At 43.2% G+C, this 23,643-nt stretch overlaps 1 protein-coding gene across 1 annotated transcript in view; it reads right to left on the reverse strand.

Moving 5' to 3' along the window:
- The window catches only part of LOC138740344 (calpain-5-like), a 101,369-nt gene extending 77,932 nt beyond the window's left edge, over nucleotides 1–23,437 (reverse strand). The window contains exon 1 of the mRNA XM_069892865.1: nucleotides 23,273–23,437. Coding sequence (XP_069748966.1) covers nucleotides 23,273–23,437 — 165 coding nt within the window. The remainder of the gene's footprint in view (nucleotides 1–23,272) is intronic.
- Nucleotides 23,438–23,643: the final 206 nt, after the last annotated feature.

A 23,643-nucleotide genomic window follows, 5' to 3' on the forward strand; every position in this document is an offset into this window, starting at 1 on the left:
GCTATCAAGCTGCCTTGATGAAATTTTATATCACAAAGTAAATCCAGAACATTGGTTTTGGGAACTCAGAAAATTAGAAGGTTTAGATTGGGCAAAGTTCTAATTTGCAAGTATCTTAAAAAAAAAATGCTTATTAGGAAGATTAAATTGAACTGTTAGCTGTTCAAATGATGCAAAGTTGCCTCGGGTATATAAATCCCCAAGACTCTTTAATACCCAGTCCAACCCATTCTCTAAAACCTGCATCCAATATAGAAGGCTGAAAACGATGATTGTTAATATGGAAATATTAAGGTCCAAAAAATCATCTAAATTGTGTCCATATCCTAAATCTATGTGTCATAATCAGATTATCTGTTAATTTAAAAAATGAGAAAGAAGAGCCTAAAACTAACTTTTTTTGAAGTTGAATTCCATTTCCATCCAAGCAGGATGATCATCTAAAGTATCAAAATGTAATACATTTTGTATATTAACTGCCCAATTACAATATCTAAAGTTTGGGAGAGACAAGCCCCTATACCTGTTATTTCTTTTAAGGTAAATTTGTTTATCCAAAGCTGTTTGCCCTACCATGTACAAGAAGAAATAGTCGAATTTAATGGGTCAAAATAAGTTTTAGGAACAAGGATTGGAACATATAAAAATTTAGGTATTGCATTGATACATCAATCATTAACATAGACAAAGGTGTTCATCCTGACAGCAATTCTTTAGTGTATTTCTAATCTAGTGTAAAGGTTAAAAACCTTGGGTTACTTGGGAGAGTTTCTATCTGCAGTACTTGTGTTACTGAAGCAGATTATAGTTTTCCAACAGAGCAAAGGGGAGGCGAACAGCTGGTCGGATTAGACTTTCCACCTGGATCTTAACAAGCAACTAGATCTGATATCTGATGCAGCTGTGACTTACGAAGCTGGCAGTTAGGACCTCGCAGCAGCAGGACCAAGTTTCTGGAAAGGAATTATACAATCCCCAAATAACTGAAATATTCAGGGACAGATTTCTGGAGACCTGCTTCAAGAAGTGGGTACAGGAAAATTACCTATTTGCCATAAAGAACTATAATATCTGCTACAAACATTTTTCTCGCATATCCTTGCCCCTTCCAAAAACAGTATCCAAAGTATTCAGTCAATCCTGTTTGCCTGGAAATTCAAACTCCATGTGCATTGCATAGTAGAGGTAGTCTGCTTCCAAAATTCTGTTTCATTCACTTCACTGTTTATTACTACTGACCCTTGATGAATTTCTAGCTAACAATCTTTTAGCTACACGTGTTTTTCTAAACTGCAATTGACAAGTGTTCCAAGTTCAATTTGGAAAGTAACTGCTCAAAACTCTTTCTTGCTTTATGAAGTATTGTGAAATTGCAGCTAAGTACCTGGGTCCACATCTCAAGCTCCAAAACACCCAATGTATCACCTGATCATTTGTTCACCTCCCCCCATTTGCCCACATGCTGGGATCCAAACTGATTCTTGGATATTATTTGGTGTTCTTCAAATCTCCAGCATCCCCATGCTAGATTGAGACAGGTTTGTTCTTAAATTTGTAGATAAGAAACCCCAAGCCACCCTCCCAAGAATAGGATTGAATCCATCCCTTTGTTATTAGTCTTTTGCATTTACTCTAATACAGCAGCATATTTTCTCAGCATGTTTACAGTGCACAGCTTGAGATAACTATTAATGAGACATGAAATGTATTTAGTGGGGTCTTGGTTTGGCATTGTGTTACACATCCTTGGTGTGATCAACTGTGGTCACTATTCCAACAAGATTGGTTCACTTTTCCATTGATAATCTTTAAAACTACTCAGCACCACATGAATGGGACTAACTACAGCATTCTGCATCCATCTTTAATTCTATTCAGCCCAGGTCTAGTCTATCACTCAATTTGATCCTCTATTAGAACGATTATCCCACTCACTCACCATATCAATTAATGCCTTTTAATGTCAAGAAATCGATCCCCTTGATAAATATATTCATTAATTTGCTTTCACCATCCTGCATGGTGGAAACTTTCACAGGTCCTCCATCCTTTGGGTGAAGAAACTTTTCCTAATCTCAGCCCTACTCACACTTCCCCCATCCTTTGAGACTGCGACTCATCTTCTAGACCCCCCAGCCAGGGGAAACATCCACCCCACAGTTGGTCTGACTAAATCTGTCTTCATTCCATACATATGGCTCTGAGATTTAGTTCAGATGGAAGTAGTGGGATTTGTTAAGGTGGGAGAAAATGGATAGTGGGGGAGGGAATGCAAAGGAGGCACAAAGAGAGGATGGATAAAAGTAACAAATTAAGGAAAGATCTTTCACCAAAATAAAACTTCCCATAGCACAGCACTGAAATATTACAAGACACATTTTGACACTGCATAAAAATTTCACAAGGAATCTCTAACTTTTTAAAATATATTTCTATTGTTTAACATAAAAAGCATTAATAACGTCAGTTACATAATGAATCAATTGTATACATACTAAAGGGAAAGAAAATCAATAATGGTCAAAATAAACTATGCATAACTAATATTAACAGCTTAGTAATAAAGATAATATATGCAACCACGTCAGACCATATATTAAAACCAGAAAAAATTTAAACAAGAAAAAAAACTAAAAGACTAAACTAATCTAATCCCCTCCCTCTAATCGAGGTTACCTTTTTGAAGAAATCAATAATGATGTAGAATCACTGGCAACCCCCAGAGAATAGACAAAGAATTACCAGAACATAAAATACTTATTGACTCTTCAAATTACAAAAAAAATTCTAAGAATGGGCCCCATAACTTCATAAATTGAAACTTTCTATCTTTAATATTATTTCTGATTCTCTCCAAACTTAAATAGGACAATACATCATATAGTCACGGCGTAGGAGTAGGGGACGAATCTCCTTTCCGTTTCAATTAAATACCTCGTCCGGCTACCAATGTAGTAAAAGCTAAGAGATGCCAATAAAGGTTCATCTGAGTTACGAGAAAACCAAACAGAGCCTCTTTGATTCATAGGTTTTGGAAATGTCCATATTTAGAGAGATTTTGAAAGAGATTTTTCAAATTCTATCAACAATTTCCAAGATTAACCAAGAACCCTGACCATTAATTGCAATCTCTAACTTTCAACTGTCGAACAACAAATTACTTGGTTTAAATAAAATTCAACTCCCAAAACACATTTAAATTAGCCAAAAGCACAATCCACACCCAGCATCAATCAGGATGTGGAGTAAGGATAAACCACACAGTCATCGACATATAATACTGTTCCTCAAAAGATTGGCAAGTGGGAGTGTGAAGTAAGAGATTCCCCATTAATCATTAGGGTCCAGAAGGAATTCTTCCACATGCATACATGACTGTTGCAACTAAACCTAATGCAGCACCCATCAATTTAATAACTGCCTTGACAGCACATTTGTAGAAACAGAAGGCTATGAAATGTTATTGCATAGGGCATAAACTTAATTGCCAACTTTGAGAAACAGTTACTTAGGAAAGTGACTTCATCCACCCAGAAATTTCCCCAAAGTTAACCTTCTGCGAGCCAAGTGCTCGTTTGGCTTTCCACCGAGCCTCAGCATCACATTCCCTACTCTGCATACCCAGAGATGCAATGTAGGCATCCAGTCACCCACTTGTCATTCAAGGGAACACCAAGAGCCCAAGAATCTTTAAAGCCTTGTTAAAAGGTTCAGCTCCATTAGAGAATTCTGATCCCTCATACGGACTTTGAGCCAAACCTGCATTCTGTGCTTAATTGGACACGTGCTTTGAATTATGAATCACGTACCATTTGATTAAATACTTATTGTATGCAGAACAGATTAGGTCTGCAAAATTTCCCCAATCTGCTCCCAATTCTTACATATGTAGTGGGCACCAAAATGCCTCTCTGCACCTGAACACATCTAAAATTGGTCTGGGTCCCTTGTGCAAAGTTACCCCCAAATGTGCTTTTTTTTTGCAATTAATGAAACCTTAAAGATTTTTCAAGTGAGCAAAGTTCCTTCCAAATAGTAAGGAATGGAGTTATTCTAAAATCTTCCTCAAACCCCTGACCTTCTGTTCTGCCCCAGGTCTATTAGACCTCCCTTGAAAAAGGTCAATAACCTTTTATTCAGAACTAAAATTTCTTGCCAAGGCAAAAAATCTGATCTTTTCAGACTGAGTAATGAAAAACACACATTGTCTGAAGTTGACCGATATTCATAGGTCAGTCATCTGCTCTACTATCAACTGCTTTTTTCCCCAGTTTGCGCAGCAGTAATCCCTTTTTCCTTCATGTTTGAACCAATTTGAAGCTGTTTTCAGATCTGTTATGCTACTGGTTTCCATCTCAGTGTGGAGACTGTGTTTCAACAGGGCACCATAGTAAGGTCTCTGCACGTCATGTGCAAAGCCCAGAGATTCAGTGTCCTACACAGGTCACCAAATGGTTAAAAGCAACAGTTACGATCCTCACTCTTCTCTGACTGGGATTAATTAGGAAAGTACTTTTTAAGAAAGCCATTTATTTACGTCTCTAATCGTGAACTATGCCACAAATTAAACTCCTCAAATTAGCTGGGTCACTTTTCTTGATGCCGTTTATTTTTACTTCTCCTCACTGCTTTATTATGCTAAAGAGATACATGACCACTACACAACTTTTCACTTGCTCAGGGGTCAACAGGTAATGTTAATTCTCAAGCAATTCAAAATAGCTACTTGTTTGGCTTGAAAGCAAGTGGTGATTGTTAGGAGGATGTTACGATGCAAGGGGTCTGGCGCATCCAATCCACGTTAATGTGTGTTTACACTTGAGTGGCAAGAACTTCAGCTGTTTTTTTTCATTTCCTAATCCAAACATGGCAAATTTAATTTTACTGGCCTAGAAATGCCACAGAACTGTTAACTCAACACTGTACATTATTAAGAAATAATTGTATCACGTAATGGCGTGAAGCAAGGCTGTGTTCTCGCACCAACCCTCTTTTCAATCTTCTTCAGCATGATGCTGAACCAAGCCATGAAAGACCCCAACAATGAAGACGCTGTTTACATCCGGTACCGCACGGATGGCAGTCTCTTCAATCTGAGGCGCCTGCAAGCTCACACCAAGACACAAGAGAAACTTGTCCGTGAACTACTCTTTGCAGATGATGCCGCTTTAGTTGCCCATTCAGAGCCAGCTCTTCAGCGCTTGACGTCCTGCTTTGCGGAAACTGCCAAAATGTTTGGCCTGGAAGTCAGCCTGAAGAAAACTGAGGTCCTCCATCAGCCAGCTCCCCACCATGACTACCAGCCCCCCCACATCTCCATCGGGCACACAAAACTCAAAACGGTCAACCAGTTTACCTATCTCGGCTGCACCATTTCATCAGATGCAAGGATCGACAATGAGATAGACAACAGACTCGCCAAGGCAAATAGCGCCTTTGGAAGACTACACAAAAGAGTCTGGAAAAACAACCAACTGAAAAACCTCACAAAGATAAGCGTATACAGAGCCGTTGTCATACCCACACTCCTGTTCGGCTCCGAATCATGGGTCCTCTACCGGCACCACCTACGGCTCCTAGAACGCTTCCACCAGCGTTGTCTCCGCTCCATCCTCAACATCCATTGGAGCGCTCACACCCCTAACGTCGAGGTACTCGAGATGGCAGAGGTCGACAGCATCGAGTCCACGCTGCTGAAGATCCAGCTGCGCTGGATGGGTCACGTCTCCAGAATGGAGGACCATCGCCTTCCCAAGATCGTATTATATGGCGAGCTCTCCACTGGCCACCGTGACAGAGGTGCACCAAAGAAAAGGTACAAGGACTGCCTAAAGAAATCTCTTGGTGCCTGCCACATTGACCACCGCCAGTGGGCTGATAACGCCTCAAACCGTGCATCTTGGCGCCTCACAGTTTGGCGGGCAGCAGCCTCCTTTGAAGAAGACCGCAGAGCCCACCTCACTGACAAAAGGCAAAGGAGGAAAAACCCAACACCCAACCCCAACCAACCAATTTTCCCTTGCAACCGCTGCAATCGTGTCTGCCTGTCCCGCATCGGACTGGTCAGCCACAAACGAGCCTGCAGCTGACGTGGACTTTTTACCCCCTCCATAAATCTTCGTCCGCGAAGCCAAGCCAAAGAATCTTTAATACCTGGATATTAGTGCCAAGATAGGACTTTATTGCCCATTGATCGAGGTGGTGACGGTGAGCCACCTTCTTTAACCTCTGTAGTTCTTCTAATAAAGGTGCTGTACAAATGGGTTTCAGAATCTTGACCCAGAAATGATGAAGCTATACATTTTTAGATCAGGGTGACATGCAATTTCAAGGGACACCTGTACATGTTAGGGGTTGTTCCCCTGATTTTGCACCCTAGGTATTCTCAAAGATAGTTGTCGCATACAGGAAGCATTTATGAAATATCTTTGGCAACTGACAGCAGTTGATTTTGTCGATGTTACACCTTGCTGCCATGGTGCACCAGTGATTGAGAAGATGGATGTTTAGGCTGTCATAAGGTGCCAATTACACGGTCTGCTTCATACTGGATTGTGTTGACCTTCCCGGGTGTTGTTGGAGCTTCATTCATCCAGGCACGGAGAGAATAATTTTGTGTTGGAGCTGAAGGAAGACAGCAAGGCTTTGGACTATCAGGATTCAATTTACTACACAATTTGATACCCAGCTTGTGGCACAGCCTTTTCACCTCAGTATCCAGTTGAGGTTCGGGTCCATGATTATGGTGAAGGGCTTAGTGATGGGAATGCTATTTAATATCAGTGGGAGGTAATGGCCATTCTCGTGGAAGAATGTCATTATCCAAAATGTTACATTCAATTGACCGGCACATGTTTTGGTCTTGCTGCATCCAGGCAAGGCTGCTTCATGTTTTAGAATTCAAAGTTATGCCTTTAGCAGCAAACATGTTTTGAAGAGAAGTGATGGTTGTTTATGAATCTCTCAACTATTATTCATGCAATCTACAACATTAATGTCCCTCCGGTAGGCAGGCAATCTGTATTTATTGACACAGTATAAATTACTTTTTAAATAGCACCAAGCAACCCAAATTTAACTTTTACTCTAAGTAAATCATGGAAACAATAATTTTTAGATGAAATTGCAGCAATTGCTGCATTGGACTGGACATTTCTAGTGGTGATGTACGTTTGTGCACCCAGTTTCCCAGCAACGGACGCACGATGTCAACCATTACACAATTTTTACATCCGCACAATTTGGATCTCAATCCAACACGCAACCGTCACCTTAGAACAACAATCACAGCAATGCCAGGTTCTTGTCGACTTAAGAATTGCTCCTATCTGGAGGTCTCACAGTGGAGTTTCAGAACTGACTGTACACTGCTTTAAAAGCCTCATTCAATCAGTTGTGCCAAATCTAATCGTATGGTTAGCATAGCGCTTAGCACATTATTACAGCGCCAGCAATTAGGACACAAATCTGGCGCTGTCTGTAAGGAGTTTGTAAATTCGCCCCATGTCTCTGTGGGTTTCCTCCAACCCTTCAAAATGTACTAGGATTGTAGGTCATTTGGGTGTAATTGGTCGTGGGGTGAAAGGGCCTGTTACCGCGGTGCATGTATAAATTAGGGTTATAAATTTTCCCCCATATGTTAAGTCACATGGGTGTATTTGGACAGTGTGGGCTCAGGGACTGGTAGGGCCTGTTACTGAGCTACATTTCTAAACAATTAGCTGCTGAATTACTCATTCATAGTCTCAATGGTGACACAGCCAGCAACATTTCCATTATTGGAGGATTTAGAATCGGCATGGCCAGCAATTCCAAGATGGTCAACTTAATTCTAGCTGGAGATACAGACCTGTCCATCAGTCAAGAGCCAATGCATTGAGAGTCTTTGTAGACATCACATTGAACTCAGTCCTTTTCTTTCTAACAACATATTCAAAGGCTCAGATTTTTTTTAAGTCTGCAAGACCTTTTAAGGCATTTGCAGAAGACCCTGGCACACTTCCATTCATGGACCACTCTGCACAGAAGTGTTCCAAGTTCATGGTTATCGTCACTCCATTGAGTTACAGTGAGAAATTCATTTTTGGGATTTTAGTTACTCAACTCGGATATTGTTTAATGTTTTTAACTGTTGCACTAAGTCCAGTGGGCCAGAGTTGCAGTTGTAACAGAGCCAAGGCAATATTACATTTTATAAGCTCCTGTTTCATTTAGTGAGTGTCACTTTAAGGGCTAGTACCAGCTGCAACCATTCACAGCTGTGGAGAGACTGGTGGCAACATCTGATACAGAATATACTCAACAGCTGATACTTGCCAGGAAGACAAAGAATATTTTGTTGGTTTATCCAGGAACACGGGTGGGGAGAGAGAGGGACACACCTGAATGGGACATTTAAAGGAAAAGCAGATTTGACCCAACCATCTAATGAACACAGAGGTGGAGCGACTTTGTGTGAAATGGACATGTCAGATGATTTTTGATGTCAGGGGAATTATTGAACCACACTGTGACCAAAGAAAAGGTCACTTTGATTGACCCATATCTGGGTAAAGGAAGTGACAGAATTGCTGCACTGGGTCGTAACCACAGTGATGGCATTTTAACTGACCCATGACTGGGTTTTGGAAGCATCATGGAAGTCATACATTTCATTTTGCCTATGCAAGCAGAAGGGGAGTTGTGACAACTATTCATGTGAAAGGACATTTCTCTGGAAGAAACTCGACCAGGATTGGTCACTCAGTCTCTCCCACCTCCTTCACAATTATTTCTGGCCAGCAGTTTAAAACCCCAAGTTTCAACACAGGATTTCTAAGACTGAACTGGAAACGGACTTTGCAGAATTGTGTCCAAGCTGTAATTGTTTGGTTAATCCACACACACACTCGTATATAAATATATTTGCACATAGTTGGGGGGGGGGGTGGGTGTAAGGTAAAAACATCATGAGATGGGACCGGAGAAGGAGTCACCCAGTACTAAGGAGTAACAGAATGCAGATGTGACCTTGTACACTCAAGATAAGCTTTGCACTAACAAGAATGATGTGCAGCAGACTAACAGAGGATAGCAACAGTTTATTCATTGGACAATGTCATGGTATGATAATTTACTAAGTACGTATCCTGAGGTATAAAAAAAACACCATTTGCTGATAACGGCAGAATGCGCCTTCTCCAACTAACACTGTTAGTTGCAAGTGTTACAATCCGGCAATAAAGAACAAAGAACCTTGATTTTGACTCAGTCTGGTGTCTGACTCACTCATTCATGAACAAAGCAGACCTAACAATTTAAGTTTAGAAAAGTTGTTATCATTAGTCATTGTTAATAAATATATTGTTTTAAAAGGAAAACAATAAGTCTCTTTGTAAAGTTGTATTGCTGCTGGTCTGTGACATAACATACTTTACTGATTACTGGAGCACCAAGTGATTTTAATTATATTTGCATTTTGCTGCTCATCACATATTCAGGGAGGGAATCAGGCATTTTATTCTCACGAAAATAACTTTTTGTCCTCCATCTTCAGTGTAAAGTTATATCTTGGGTACTGGGATTTGCCAGCAATGCTGGCTTACCACGAAGAAAATGTCCCCAGAAGAGTTTCTATAAATAATTAGATATCTTCATGGACAAAATGGGTTTCTAATGCTATATTTCCTGGTAGTTCCCATGACTCTTTCATGCCACAATACCAGACATCTTCAATGACTAGCATTGCCCAAAGGTATAGGCACCAGATGACAATGGCTGGGTTCTACTTCATGACTTCCATAGCAGTTTGCCCTCGAACCATACTGCCCAGTGGATGATACAAGAGCCAGGATGGTAATGGGGATCACTATTCATCTCTACAGGGATTTTACACCCATCTTCAGTGCCCTACATTATTTAGCCAGCGGGTTAGGGGCTTCACAGGAGTGTACTACTTGATGCATAAAGTTTCAGAGAGAAGAGTGCCCAGTGTTCAGCAAGGAGATCTGGAGCGTAAAGAAAGTGCAACTGCTCAAAAATACCAGAGAGGAACAAAACAACTCTGGAAAAACCTCTGCAAGTTATTTTTTTTCCTTAAAGTATTATCTGCACTGACAAGAAAGGATTCCTTTATAGAGAAGGCATTTCTGAACTCAGCAAAGTCATACATCTAGTGCAGGATCATCACTACCACACGACACATAACAACAGCCAGGAATGCCCTGATAATGCAGAATAGTTCCTGACTTACAGATCTACTTGCACTGCTTACTACATGTCAATGAATGAAGCCCTGGTCAGTTACGTAAATTGTCTACTATTAGACATTCAGTTCCTGAAAAATTATAACTCACCAAAAGCACTTCAGTCTCTGTGGAAAATACACATTATTTGGAGGCGTTACAAACAGATAGGAGCTGTTCATCATTGGAGTTAATCCAGCTGAGAGCAATGGTCACCACAATTTAGTCATTACATTTGCATATCTTTCTTTGGCTTGGCTTCGCGGACGAAGATTTATGGAGGGGATAAAAGTCCACGTCAGCTGCAGGCTCGTTTGTGGCTGACAAGCCCGATGCGGGACAGGCAGACACGGTTGCAGCGGCTGCAGGGGAAAATTGGTTGGTTGGGGTTGGGTGTTGGGTTTTTCCTCCTTTGTCTTTTGTCAGTGAGGTGGGCTCTGCGGTCTTCTTCAAAGGAGGTTGCTGCCCGCCGAACTGTGAGGCGCCAAGATGCACGGTTGGAGGCGAGATCAGCCCACTGGCGGTGGGCAATGGGGCAGGCACCAAGAGATTTCTTTAGGCAGTCCTTGTACCTCTTCTTTGGTGCACCTCTGTCACGGTGGCCAGTGGAGAGCTCGCCATATAACACGATCTTGGGAAGGCGATGGTCCTCCATTCTGGAGACGTGACCCACCCAGCGCAGCTGGATCTTCAGCAGCGTGGACTCGATGCATATAATGGTTAAGGAGATAGATAGAGGGGCAAATGGAGTCCACACTCAATCAGCAATGAGAAATCTCTCATGTATTTCTGAAAGTGGATCAATTTGAGCCATAGTACATTTCAAGGTACACACTGGGGATGTGTCAATGGCAGAGAATCATGTTTCATTCTATTCACAATTGGGTGTGATCCTCAGTCACATGATCTTGCAGAAGGTATCAATGTTGACCAATGCTTTCCTCCATATTTCTACTACTTTTAACCCTCAAGTGATTCAGATTTGTTGTCAGAGTACATACATGATATCACATACAACCCTGAGATTCTTTATCCTGCAGGTGAGGCAGAATTACCACTTACTGGTAGTACAAAAACCTGCACATGTATACATATAAACAAATAAAGAACTATAAACAGATAATGAATGTAAACAAACTGTAATATAAAGGGAATTTTTTTTTTAAAATTCAGTACAGTTCACAAGAAAGTCCTTAAATGAGTCCCTGATTGAGTTTGTTGTTGAGGAGTCTGATAGTGGAGGGGTAGCTGTTGTTCTTGAATCTGGTGGTGTGAGTCTTGTGGTGCCTTTATCCATTTCTTGATGGCTGCAGCAAGAACACAGGGTGAACTGGGTGGTGTGGATCCCTGATGTTTCTTACTGCTCTCCAATGGCAATGTTCCCTCTAGATGTTCTCGAAAGTGGGGAGGGTTTTGCCTGTGATGTCCAGGGCTGTGTCCACTACTTCTGGGAGGGCTTTACGCTCAGGGGTATTGGCGTTCCTATACCAGACCAGAATGGAGCTGGTCAGCAAACTTTCCACCACACATCTGTAGAAATGTGCCAGGGTTTCTGGTGGCATACCAAACCTTCGCAAACTCCTGAGGAAGTAGAAGCACTGATGTGCTTTCTTCACGATGCCATTTGTGTGTCAGGTCCAGGAAAGATCCTCCGAGATAGTGACTCCCAAGAAATTTGCTCATCCTCTCCACCTCCGATTCCCTCACTGATCACTGGATTGTATACCTCTGGCTTTCCCTTCCTGAAGTCAGCAATCAGCTCCTTTGTTCTGGTAACACTGAGTGAAGGTTGTGTTGGTGCATCATTAAGCCAAGTTTTCAATCTCCATCGTGAATGCTGACACATCACCTTCCTTAGTACAAGTCACTACTATGGTATAGTCGGCAACTTTGTATGACCTTATTGATGGCCTTATTGTCGTACTGAGCCACATAGACATAGATGTGAGTGAGTAAGTGAGGACTCCTAGAGAAAAGGCAGAGCTTTCTTCTTGCAACATGACCATGTCATGTTCTTCAGCCTCTTGAAGGAATTCCTCCCCATTGTTGTTTGTTGTTATTAAAACTATTGCAAGACCTGAACAAGCAGGCATAAAGAATCCCATAATAGGAAAGAAATTAAGATTGTGAAGGAACAGCATTTTTAAAGAGTGATTAGATCATTAAATTTCAAGCAACTCTGCTCCCTTGTAGGATGGAATTGTTTGTTGTCAGAGTGAAAAATGTTTTGCATGTTATTTAGACAAGTCAACATCTACTCGAGGATAGAAGGTGGGTGCAATAAACAGAAAGTGGTACAGTGAGGAAAAGCAAAGCACTTGTAAACCAATGCAAGGGCATCATCTTTCACCATTGAGAGGTCCATGTAACAGTCTGAAAACAATGGGAAAGGAACTGTCCTTGAATCTGGAGATTCATGTTTTCAAGCTTGCCCATCAGAATGTGGCACAGGTCTGTTAATATGTTCAGGGATTCTCATTTTTTTTCCCCCAGTCACATGTGAGCCATCTTCTTCCAGGCTGTACCTGATGGATCTTCTACTTTGTCTTGCCAAACACAAGGACTTATTTGGCCTGAATTTCATTCATTTACAGAAAATCTGAGAACCCTCTCCCCACAGCTTCTCTTTTCTCCCTGAGTAAAATGCAAAAGTCTGCAGACACCGTGACTGAAGCAAAAACTCAAGGCTGGCGAAACTCAGCAGGTCAAACAGTGAACTTTATAGAGCAAAAATAAAGATACATAACCAATGACTCGGGCTTGAGCCCTTCATCAAGGTATGGAAAAATGTCGGCAGGTGTCTGATCAAAATGGTGGGGGAGGGCATGGTCAGAGTCCCACAGGTAATAGGTGAATAGGGGAGAGAGTGCATACCCAGTTTCTGCGAGCCTACTCCCCATTCCTCTGTCTTTCCTCCTGCTCTTTATCCAATCAAACAGCCTTCACCTGTCCCCTTGTCTGCTGCTGTGCTGTCCCTCCCTGAACCATTTATTACCTCCTGCCTGTGGGATTGCGCTCCTCCCCCAACTATTTTGTTCAGGCACCTGCCTACATTTTGCTCACACCTTTTGAAGGGCTCAAGCCTGAAACGTTGGTTAGGTTTCTTTGTTGTTTAAAGTACGCGGTTTGATTTGCTGAGTTTCTCCAGCATTGTGCCTTTACTTCTCTCTCCTCCATGGCTACCATGGTGTGTAATACTGTACTGCTAACCAACTTGCATTTGCCTTTAGGGACTGGTGCCTTTCTCTGATCGCCTCAAGTGAAGTGACAGCAGGATTATTAAAGTGGCCAACGTTCCATTAGGAACTGCCATGGTTACGTTAGTGGTTCTCCTCGGATGTAAACCATCCTGTGGTGCACTTGCCTTTGAGGGGGACCAGATTTGTCACAAACATGAAATATAACAAATGCACCAAAGATAGGCGCAATCCAATTCCTAGGCAAGATTATCTTTTAAGCCTGTAAACTCTACTCATTAAATAAAATGATAGGATGTTTAATAAACAGTAGGATGTGTTGTTTTGTTCAACATTTCATCTGAAGGCCAGATCCAAATTCAGAAGTACAATTACGGTTTGGAAAACAACAAAAAAATTTTTTATTTATTTTTTTTTTTATAAAGAGAGTTGGGGGAGTAAATAATTTCAGGCTTAACCAGTTAATTCAATTTAGATCACTGATTTTATTTTGCATTCATCAAGTGGATACGCTGCTGCTACTAATATATCTTGGGCAAGAATCCATTGGCCACGTACGAATAGGAAAAGTATGGGAAATGTGTGGTCCCTATACTTTGATTCTTACGCAATCGTGGAAAATAGAGGTAGAAAATGAAGGATTATATTAAGCAACCAGCAGATCAAAAGGTTAAAATAACAGCCCACGCATTTCTCTCTGCAACCAGAACCCTATTCCCCAATTAAAAGTACATGTGGCTTTTGAATTTTCTCTAGCATAGCAATCTCTTCCCCAAAGCAATTCCACAGAACTTCACTTCGTCAGGACCAACTGAAAGGCAGATGAATATTTATCATTCTGATCAATCAGCAATATAGAAAAGGCTTGTTCTAAAAATTCTTCTTGCTGATTAGAACCAACTTTTTAAATCAGGGTGTTTGCAGACTGGATCTCAGAGCTCCAAAGTTGCATTTACTTCTTCATTTTTCAACTTGACACAAAGAGGTTCTTTTGGATATCATTTCCCAATATGTTATTCAAATAGATGAATTGAAGTACAAGTACTTTTTGGGAGTTGGGTGTGTGAACAACCATTGCCCCAAAACTCCAGAATATGCATCTAAATTACATAGCTAATATTTTAGTTAAATAGCACCTACTAGTGAGAAATCCTCATATCACTGTCTGCCAATTAGACAAATTTCTGTTGTACACAGAACTTCCCCAGGTTACCAATGCCTGACTTACAGACACTCCATGCGCATGAACAAGCGTCTGGGAGACTGACAAAATGGATGGGATGGATTTACTGGAAGACGGGTTGGCTTTTTCTAATGGAACAGATGGAATGGGCAAATGGCCTCCTGCTTCACAACTTTTCTACGACTTCTTCGACCTATGGAAGTCTGTACAAGTAGACAAAAAAATCATTCTCACACACACAAGTGGTGTCCAGTTTTGAGTCTGTACCATTGGACACCTTTGCACTGGATGGCAGCAATGCATTGAGATTCTATATTTTCACAGAAAAATCACAGAAGTCACAAAGGATGGCACAATGCAATCCAACTTCCAAGAATATTGTCTGGAAAAAAAAGATACAGCCTTTTCCTGCTGTTTCGGATTTACATTGTTAGTTCAACGGAAGGTCACAATTCCTTCACAGAATCATGGCTTGAACAAGTTGGTTTTGCAAAACAAAATAAATATTTTTAAAACTTCTAGAAATTCTCAGTGGTCAGACAACAAGAAAGTGTAACATCTGCATATCACTTCTTGGCAGTCCAGCATAGATTCCCAGGTCTTACAGGGCTTTTGTTGACCCCTGGAGACCATCTCTTGGCATTCATAACCTCACAACAATTAAATCCAGCTGCATCCTTGCTGATTTATGTAAATGAAGATGTTTATATTAATTTTAAAATGCAATGATCTTGATAATTTTCTGACTTTTTAAAATCAAGTTCGAAAGATCAAGTGCTTTTGTACAGCAACACGTTCTGTATAGTAATATCCAAGAACAGAACTGTTTCCAGAACTTCAAGAGTTAGGGATCAGGAGAAAGTCCTGGGAAAATCTGGATTTGGAGAGAGGAGGGCAGGGAATGGGGGGAGGGGGGGAGTGGTGCCTCCTCAAATCCCTGTTGTCCATGTGCTCTCAAGGCTATTGAGTGGAGAATTCCATCATTTTGGCTCAGTGACTTAAAATGCGCCCTAGTAGGATAGTGGTAGGTCCGTGGGAACACTGCCTTTGCCTTTCTATTTTGCCCATGAGTGGTGAACACACAAGAAAATAATTTTAAAATAAGTTTTTAATTTTCAAATGTTTAAATTTAGACATACAGCATGTCAACAGTCCCTTTCAGTTCATGAACCTATGCCACCCAAATACCCCCAATTAAACGACAATCCCAGTACGTCTTGAAGGATGGGAGGAAATTGGAGCACCCGGAGGAAACCCACACAGACTTGTGGAGAATGTACAAACTCCTTACAGACGGCACTGGATTTGAACCTTGGTCGCTGGTGCTGTAATAATGTTGCACTAACTGCCTCGCTAACTGTACGGCCCAAATCCCTGTTCTCCCTGTGCTTCTTTATGATAGAAATATTGTCCAATAGTTCTGAAAAATATTACCAAGTAATGGCATGATCAACAGCCAGTGATATTTACGCAGGTAGACAAGGTGCAGGTCAACCAGTTAATTTGTGGATAAGACTAACGTTCTATAACGGTAGCCACCCACGTGGAAAAATGTTCCATCACATGGGTTTGTGCCATTGTAAAGAGTTAAGAAGTGAGCTGTCCATCAACAGCCTCTGATCCAGGGTGATGCACTTGGTCTTGGGATAAATCAACCAATTGCTCATGGTGACCATTTCACCACACAACTACATGCACAAATTGAAATTCCAGGTTGGAGTTTGAGAATGATCAAGTTAATTATCCTTAAGATTTTTGATGATTTCTGGAAAACATGATTATCATCAGATCCAGCCAATCATCAGGCCTTGAGATGGAAAGAAGGGCATGAAAGAGAGTTGGCCCCAGTCCTGGAACTAATGACAAGGTCCTACCTCCCAGATCCATGTTTCTTTGTTTTGTTACAGCTATGCTATGGCATCCATAGACCTGATAATTTATAATGTCAAGAAGATAGTGATAAGTGTCCATAAACACATTGGATTCTTATGTGAACCCATGTGGTTCACTGACATCTTTCAGAGAAGGTAACCTGCCGCCTACCACCGCTCCTCGCTCCGCCTACCACCGCTCCTCGCTCCGCCTACCACCGCTCCTCGCTCCGCCTACCACCGCTCCTCGCTCCGCCTACCACCGCTCCTCGCTCCGCCTACCACCGCTCCTCGCTCCGCCTACCACCGCTCCTCGCTCCGCCTACCACCGCTCCTCGCTCCGCCTACCACCGCTCCTCGCTCCGCCTACCACCGCTCCTCGCTCCGCCTACCACCGCTCCTCGCTCCGCCTACCACCGCTCCTCGCTCCGCCTACCACCGCTCCTCGCTCCGCCTACCACCGCTCCTCGCTCCGCCTACCACCGCTCCTCGCTCCGCCTACCACCGCTCCTCGCTCCGCCTACCACCGCTCCTCGCTCCGCCTACCACCGCTCCTCGCTCCGCCTACCACCGCTCCTCGCTCCGCCTACCACCGCTCCTCGCTCCGCCTACCACCGCTCCTCGCTCCGCCTACCACCGCTCCTCGCTCCGCCTACCACCGCTCCTCGCTCCGCCTACCACCGCTCCTCGCTCCGCCTACCACCGCTCCTCGCTCCGCCTACCACCGCTCCTCGCTCCGCCTACCACCGCTCCTCGCTCCGCCTACCACCGCTCCTCGCTCCGCCTACCACCGCTCCTCGCTCCGCCTACCACCGCTCCTCGCTCCGCCTACCACCGCTCCTCGCTCCGCCTACCACCGCTCCTCGCTCCGCCTACCACCGCTCCTCGCTCCGCCTACCACCGCTCCTCGCTCCGCCTACCACCGCTCCTCGCTCCGCCTACCACCGCTCCTCGCTCCGCCTACCACCGCTCCTCGCTCCGCCTACCACCGCTCCTCGCTCCGCCTACCACCGCTCCTCGCTCCGCCTACCACCGCTCCTCGCTCCGCCTACCACCGCTCCTCGCTCCGCCTACCACCGCTCCTCGCTCCGCCTACCACCGCTCCTCGCTCCGCCTACCACCGCTCCTCGCTCCGCCTACCACCGCTCCTCGCTCCGCCTACCACCGCTCCTCGCTCCGCCTACCACCGCTCCTCGCTCCGCCTACCACCGCTCCTCGCTCCGCCTACCACCGCTCCTCGCTCCGCCTACCACCGCTCCTCGCTCCGCCTACCACCGCTCCTCGCTCCGCCTACCACCGCTCCTCGCTCCGCCTACCACCGCTCCTCGCTCCGCCTACCACCGCTCCTCGCTCCGCCTACCACCGCTCCTCGCTCCGCCTACCACCGCTCCTCGCTCCGCCTACCACCGCTCCTCGCTCCGCCTACCACCGCTCCTCGCTCCGCCTACCACCGCTCCTCGCTCCGCCTACCACCGCTCCTCGCTCCGCCTACCACCGCTCCTCGCTCCGCCTACCACCGCTCCTCGCTCCGCCTACCACCGCTCCTCGCTCCGCCTACCACCGCTCCTCGCTCCGCCTACCACCGCTCCTCGCTCCGCCTACCACCGCTCCTCGCTCCGCCTACCACCGCTCCTCGCTCCGCCTACCACCGCTCCTCGCTCCGCCTACCACCGCTCCTCGCTCCGCCTACCACCGCTCCTCGCTCCGCCTACCACCGCTCCTCGCTCCGCCTACCACCGCTCCTCGCTCCGCCTACCACCGCTCCTCGCTCCGCCTACCACCGCTCCTCGCTCCGCCTACCACCGCTCCTCGCTCCGCCTACCACCGCTCCTCGCTCCGCCTACCACCGCTCCTCGCTCCGCCTACCACCGCTCCTCGCTCCGCCTACCACCGCTCCTCGCTCCGCCTACCACCGCTCCTCGCTCCGCCTACCACCGCTCCTCGCTCCGCCTACCACCGCTCCTCGCTCCGCCTACCACCGCTCCTCGCTCCGCCAATACCATTTTTAAACAAGGGGACTACATTTGCCATTCTCCAATCCTCTGGAACCTCCCATGTGGACAAGGAGGACATAAAGATCATAGCTACCAGCTATCACTTCTCTCCTTTCCCACAGCAACCTGGGGCATATCGCACTTGGCCACAGAGATTATCAATGTTTTTAATATCCAACACCTCCTTAATCTCCACATCATCCAGCACACAAGCCTGTTCTATTCTGACCTCACCCAGATCAAGGTCCTTTTCTTGGTGAACACTGAAACAAAGAATTCATTTAGGACCACTCCAACCTACTCCACCTCCAGGCATATGTTTATCCATAAACTGCCCCACTGTCATTCTCTCATCCTTCTATTCTTCATACACGCATAGAATGTCTTGGGGTTCTCCTTAATCCTACTTGCCAAGGCTTTCTCATGCCCCTTCAAGCTCTCCCACATCTGCCATCTGACCAGGTTCATTAGCCAGTACTTGATCCAGTAAGACCTCTCCTCTAGTACACTGTTACACAAACTGTATCAGGAATCCTTTGTGGATGCATCTGACAAATTCTACCCTATCTATCCCTCTTGGAGTCAGGAGGTGCCAGTCAATTTTAGGGAAGTTAAAGTCTCCAATGACAAAACCTCTGCAATTTCTGCACCTTTCCAAAATCTGCCTACTTATCTGTTAATTGGTGTCTCGAGGGGTATCTGGCAGCCTATTGACTACTGCTAGTTCAACGATTGCTCCCATCCTATTTCTGACTTTCGCACTGACCCAGTAGACATTCCCTCTACATCATCCTCCCTTTCTCCAGCCATGATACTATCTCTGACCAGTAATGCTACTATTCCCCCTGCCCCTCACTCTCTGACCTATTAAAACATCCAAATGCCAGAACCTGGATGAGTCAATCATGTCCTTCTGCAGCCAAATCTCTGTAAACATCGTAATTCCATGATGGAATTCCAAGATCCATGCTCTCAGTTCTTCTCCTTTAAATAGACACTTTTCAAACATTGGCCTCCAGTTTGTGCTAGCCCACTCCCTATTCTCCCTCCCTTACCCAAACCTCTGCCCTCCCGCCCTCTTTGCTTAGACACTTGCCTACATACCTTGATAAAGGGCTCAAGCCTGAAATGTTGGTATCTTTGCCTTTGCTCTGTAATGTGCACTGTTTGACCTACTGAGTTTCTCCAGCTTTGAGTTTTAACTCTACCTGTTAGCCTGTGCTTCTTTCCCCAACTCCCATCCTCCCCCATATTTTTGATTGGCACTTACCTGTTTTTCCAAGGGCTCAGGACTGAAACGTTGACTGCCTTTTACTGTCTATAGATGGCTCATGACTGGCTGAGTTTCTCCAACACTTTTGTACAAACCCCAGCATCTGCAGAGATTCTTATTTAAATCCAGCCAGTGACACCCACTTTTGTGAAAGGATTAAAAATAAGAACTCACTCTCAAATAACCAATCAATTAATTACATGATGATTAATGGACATCACTGAGTTAAAGTGCCAGTTAGGGGCATCAATTAGCAACCCTCATAGAGTTTAACTACTTTGGGTAATCAGGTACCAATGATCTCTCTAAACAGACCAACACCTGTCCTCAACTGCTCACAGTGGATTCTACTTTGGAGTCAATTGTAAGCTTGTCTACAGATTTTCATGTTTACTCTCAGCCATCACTGTTGCAAAGGGGAATCCAAACTGACTTTGAAAATGAAATTCCTATTCCATTGGGACCATTTTAATTATTCTTTCCAGCAATCTCCAAGACCGTCACATCTTCCATAAAATCTTCCTGGCACTGATAAAGTAGTAATTACAGCACCAGTGACCCAGGTCTGAATCCAACAATGTCTGTAACGAGATGATAGATTTTCCGATGGGTTTCCTTCCACATTCCAGGGTTAGTCAGGTGTAATTGGGCAGCACTGGCTCATAAAGGCAGAAGGGCCTGTTTATGTGCTGGTATCTCCAAATTTCATTTTAAAATGACTGACCAAAACTCCATCCAAAGCCTCACTTTGGAGAGTTTCAAAGTAAATCTTGCATAGCTCAGAATTTAAATAGAACATTATCATGCCATTTATAACAGAACAAATAATTTACAAATTCTGATCAACCTGTACTACTGTAATGAGGTCAGTACACATATACAGTGAAATTCTTGTTATCCAGAATACAAGTAATCAACAGCGACAGCCTCAAGCAACTGGCAAAAATATTAGTGGAAAACAAACAGGTTTAAAATTGGCATGCCAATACATGCAATACACAATCTCAAGCAACCGACAAATTCACTTGTCTGGCATCTACCAATCCCCATAGGTGCTGGAAACTGGGGATTTACCATACATGTACACAGAAAGCTATACATTTCAGCTCAGGCATCTTGACTGGAAACATATTGGATGGTCTGGGTAAGAGCAGATCAGAGGTAAAATACCTCATAGTAAGTGGCTCATCTCTCCAAAGTTTTTCCATCATCCACAAGGCATGCTAGGAGCATGATGGGACAATCTGTATTTGAAATTTAAATAAGAGTAGATCGACCAAGTAACCTGTTACCATCCAGAACAAGGTAACATCCTTGATGAGCAACCCCAGACACCACCGCAAATGCACATTTCTTTGATCACTGAAAAGAGGAAGCTGCTTTTTCCCCTCAAGCACGTGAAGGGGGACAAAGGAGCAGAACTATAGGAATACCATCGCCATCAGAATTCTCTCCTTCCCCCACCATCCTTATCACTAGGTCCTTCCTATTGTTCAGCTCCGAGTCCCTTTGCCAAAAAGAGAGAGCAGAGGTTCGTTTTCAGAGACAGAGCCACATATGAGGACCCATACACGTGTTGTAAGCTTAAAAACACACACACGTGTTGTAAGCTTAAAAACACACACACGTGTTGTAAGCTTAAAAACACACACACGTGTTGTAAGCTTAAAAACACACACACGTGTTGTAAGCTTAAAAACACACACACGTGTTGTAAGCTTAAAAACACACACACGTGTTGTAAGCTTAAAAACACACACACGTGTTGTAAGCTTAAAAACACACACACGTGTTGTAAGCTTAAAAACACACACACGTGTTGTAAGCTTAAAAACACACACACGTGTTGTAAGCTTAAAAACACACACACGTGTTGTAAGCTTAAAAACACACACACGTGTTGTAAGCTTAAAAACACACACACGTGTTGTAAGCTTAAAAACACACACACGTGTTGTAAGCTTAAAAACACACACACGTGTTGTAAGCTTAAAAACACACACACGTGTTGTAAGCTTAAAAACACACACACGTGTTGTAAGCTTAAAAACACACACACGTGTTGTAAGCTTAAAAACACACACACGTGTTGTAAGCTTAAAAACACACACACGTGTTGTAAGCTTAAAAACACACACACGTGTTGTAAGCTTAAAAACACACACACGTGTTGTAAGATTAAAAACACACACACGTGTTGTAAGATTAAAAACACACACACGTGTTGTAAGATTAAAAACACACACACGTGTTGTAAGATTAAAAACACACACACGTGTTGTAAGATTAAAAACACACACACGTGTTGTAAGATTAAAAACACACACACGTGTTGTAAGATTAAAAACACACACACGTGTTGTAAGATTAAAAACACACACACGTGTTGTAAGATTAAAAACACACACACGTGTTGTAAGATTAAAAACACACACACGTGTTGTAAGATTAAAAACACACACACGTGTTGTAAGATTAAAAACACACACACGTGTTGTAAGATTAAAAACACACACACGTGTTGTAAGATTAAAAACACACACACGTGTTGTAAGATTAAAAACACACACATGTGTTGTAAGATTAAAAACACACACACGTGTTGTAAGATTAAAAACACACACACGTGTTGTAAGATTAAAAACACACACACGTGTTGTAAGATTAAAAACACACACACGTGTTGTAAGATTAAAAACACACACACGTGTTGTAAGATTAAAAACACACACACGTGTTGTAAGATTAAAAACACACACACGTGTTGTAAGATTAAAAACACCCATATATTGTAAGATTAAAAAAGGATGTGTTGTAAGATTAAAAACACATACACGTGTTGTAAGATTAAAAACACATCCATGTATTGTAAGATAAAAACCACATCCATGCATTGTAAGATTAAAAACACATCATACATTTCCTTGAAGCAGAATGCTTAAAATCAAAGGATAAGCAAATCTGATGGAATGTTCATATTTGCATCTTTAAAAATCTATTAGAAAATACTTAAAATGTATCAGTAAAGTCAGTGTCATTTCACTCCTGAGTGTTCAACACTCCTGACAGTTACACACTTGTTTATACAATTCATGCTTAACAACACATATGAATCAGGGCACCAAATAAACTGAGAATGCTGCTAAGGTAGCAGATCAAAGGGCTTACTGAAATAAGGCAACCAGATTTACCAGTGACTGGGCTTTACTGAACTCGTCATAGATCAGTCAGAAATTAAAACTCAGGGACAATGTGCTTATGTCAGGAATTTATTTGTGTGGCCCAAGTTGTACTTCTACTTGATTCCTGAAAAAGCAGTATTTAAATCCAATTATCCTTAGATGCTTTCGTGCAAGGAATCTCTGATGTGTTGTTATGACGACCAGCATGAGTTTCTTTTCATTCATATAACTAGTACAAAAGATCATTATTTTCCATACAGAACAAATGCCATGAATGAAACCATTTCACATTCACTTATGATCACACTTTGCATTCAATCAGACATTAAAACAGCAAACATGTTATTACCTTTGGCCGTTTCCACTCTATTAGTCCTGGAGGGGACTTGGTGTAGAAGAGCGACTCATTCATAGCTGGAAAGTAAGGGTCCTCAAACAGTTGTTGGTTTTGAAGGCATTCTGCTTTTAAAGCAGAATACTGCTGATCTTTGTAAAGCTTTATTGATGGAAACATTCTCCACAATCGAAACCTAAAATAGCAACAATGCATGCTTAAATTCATCACCAGTGACCCTTGCCAAAGTTTGTGACATGCATAAATATCTCCCGCACCCCAGTTCTTGAGTTCCATGTTTGGCATTCCTGCCACCATTTATCCATATTGTTATGGAAATCATTTCAATGAAGAGGTTTTTACAAAGAACAAATAACTGAACTTAC

The sequence above is a fragment of the Narcine bancroftii genome, chromosome 8, assembly GCF_036971445.1.
Source record: "Narcine bancroftii isolate sNarBan1 chromosome 8, sNarBan1.hap1, whole genome shotgun sequence".
Classification (NCBI taxonomy): Eukaryota; Metazoa; Chordata; class Chondrichthyes; order Torpediniformes; family Narcinidae; genus Narcine; species Narcine bancroftii.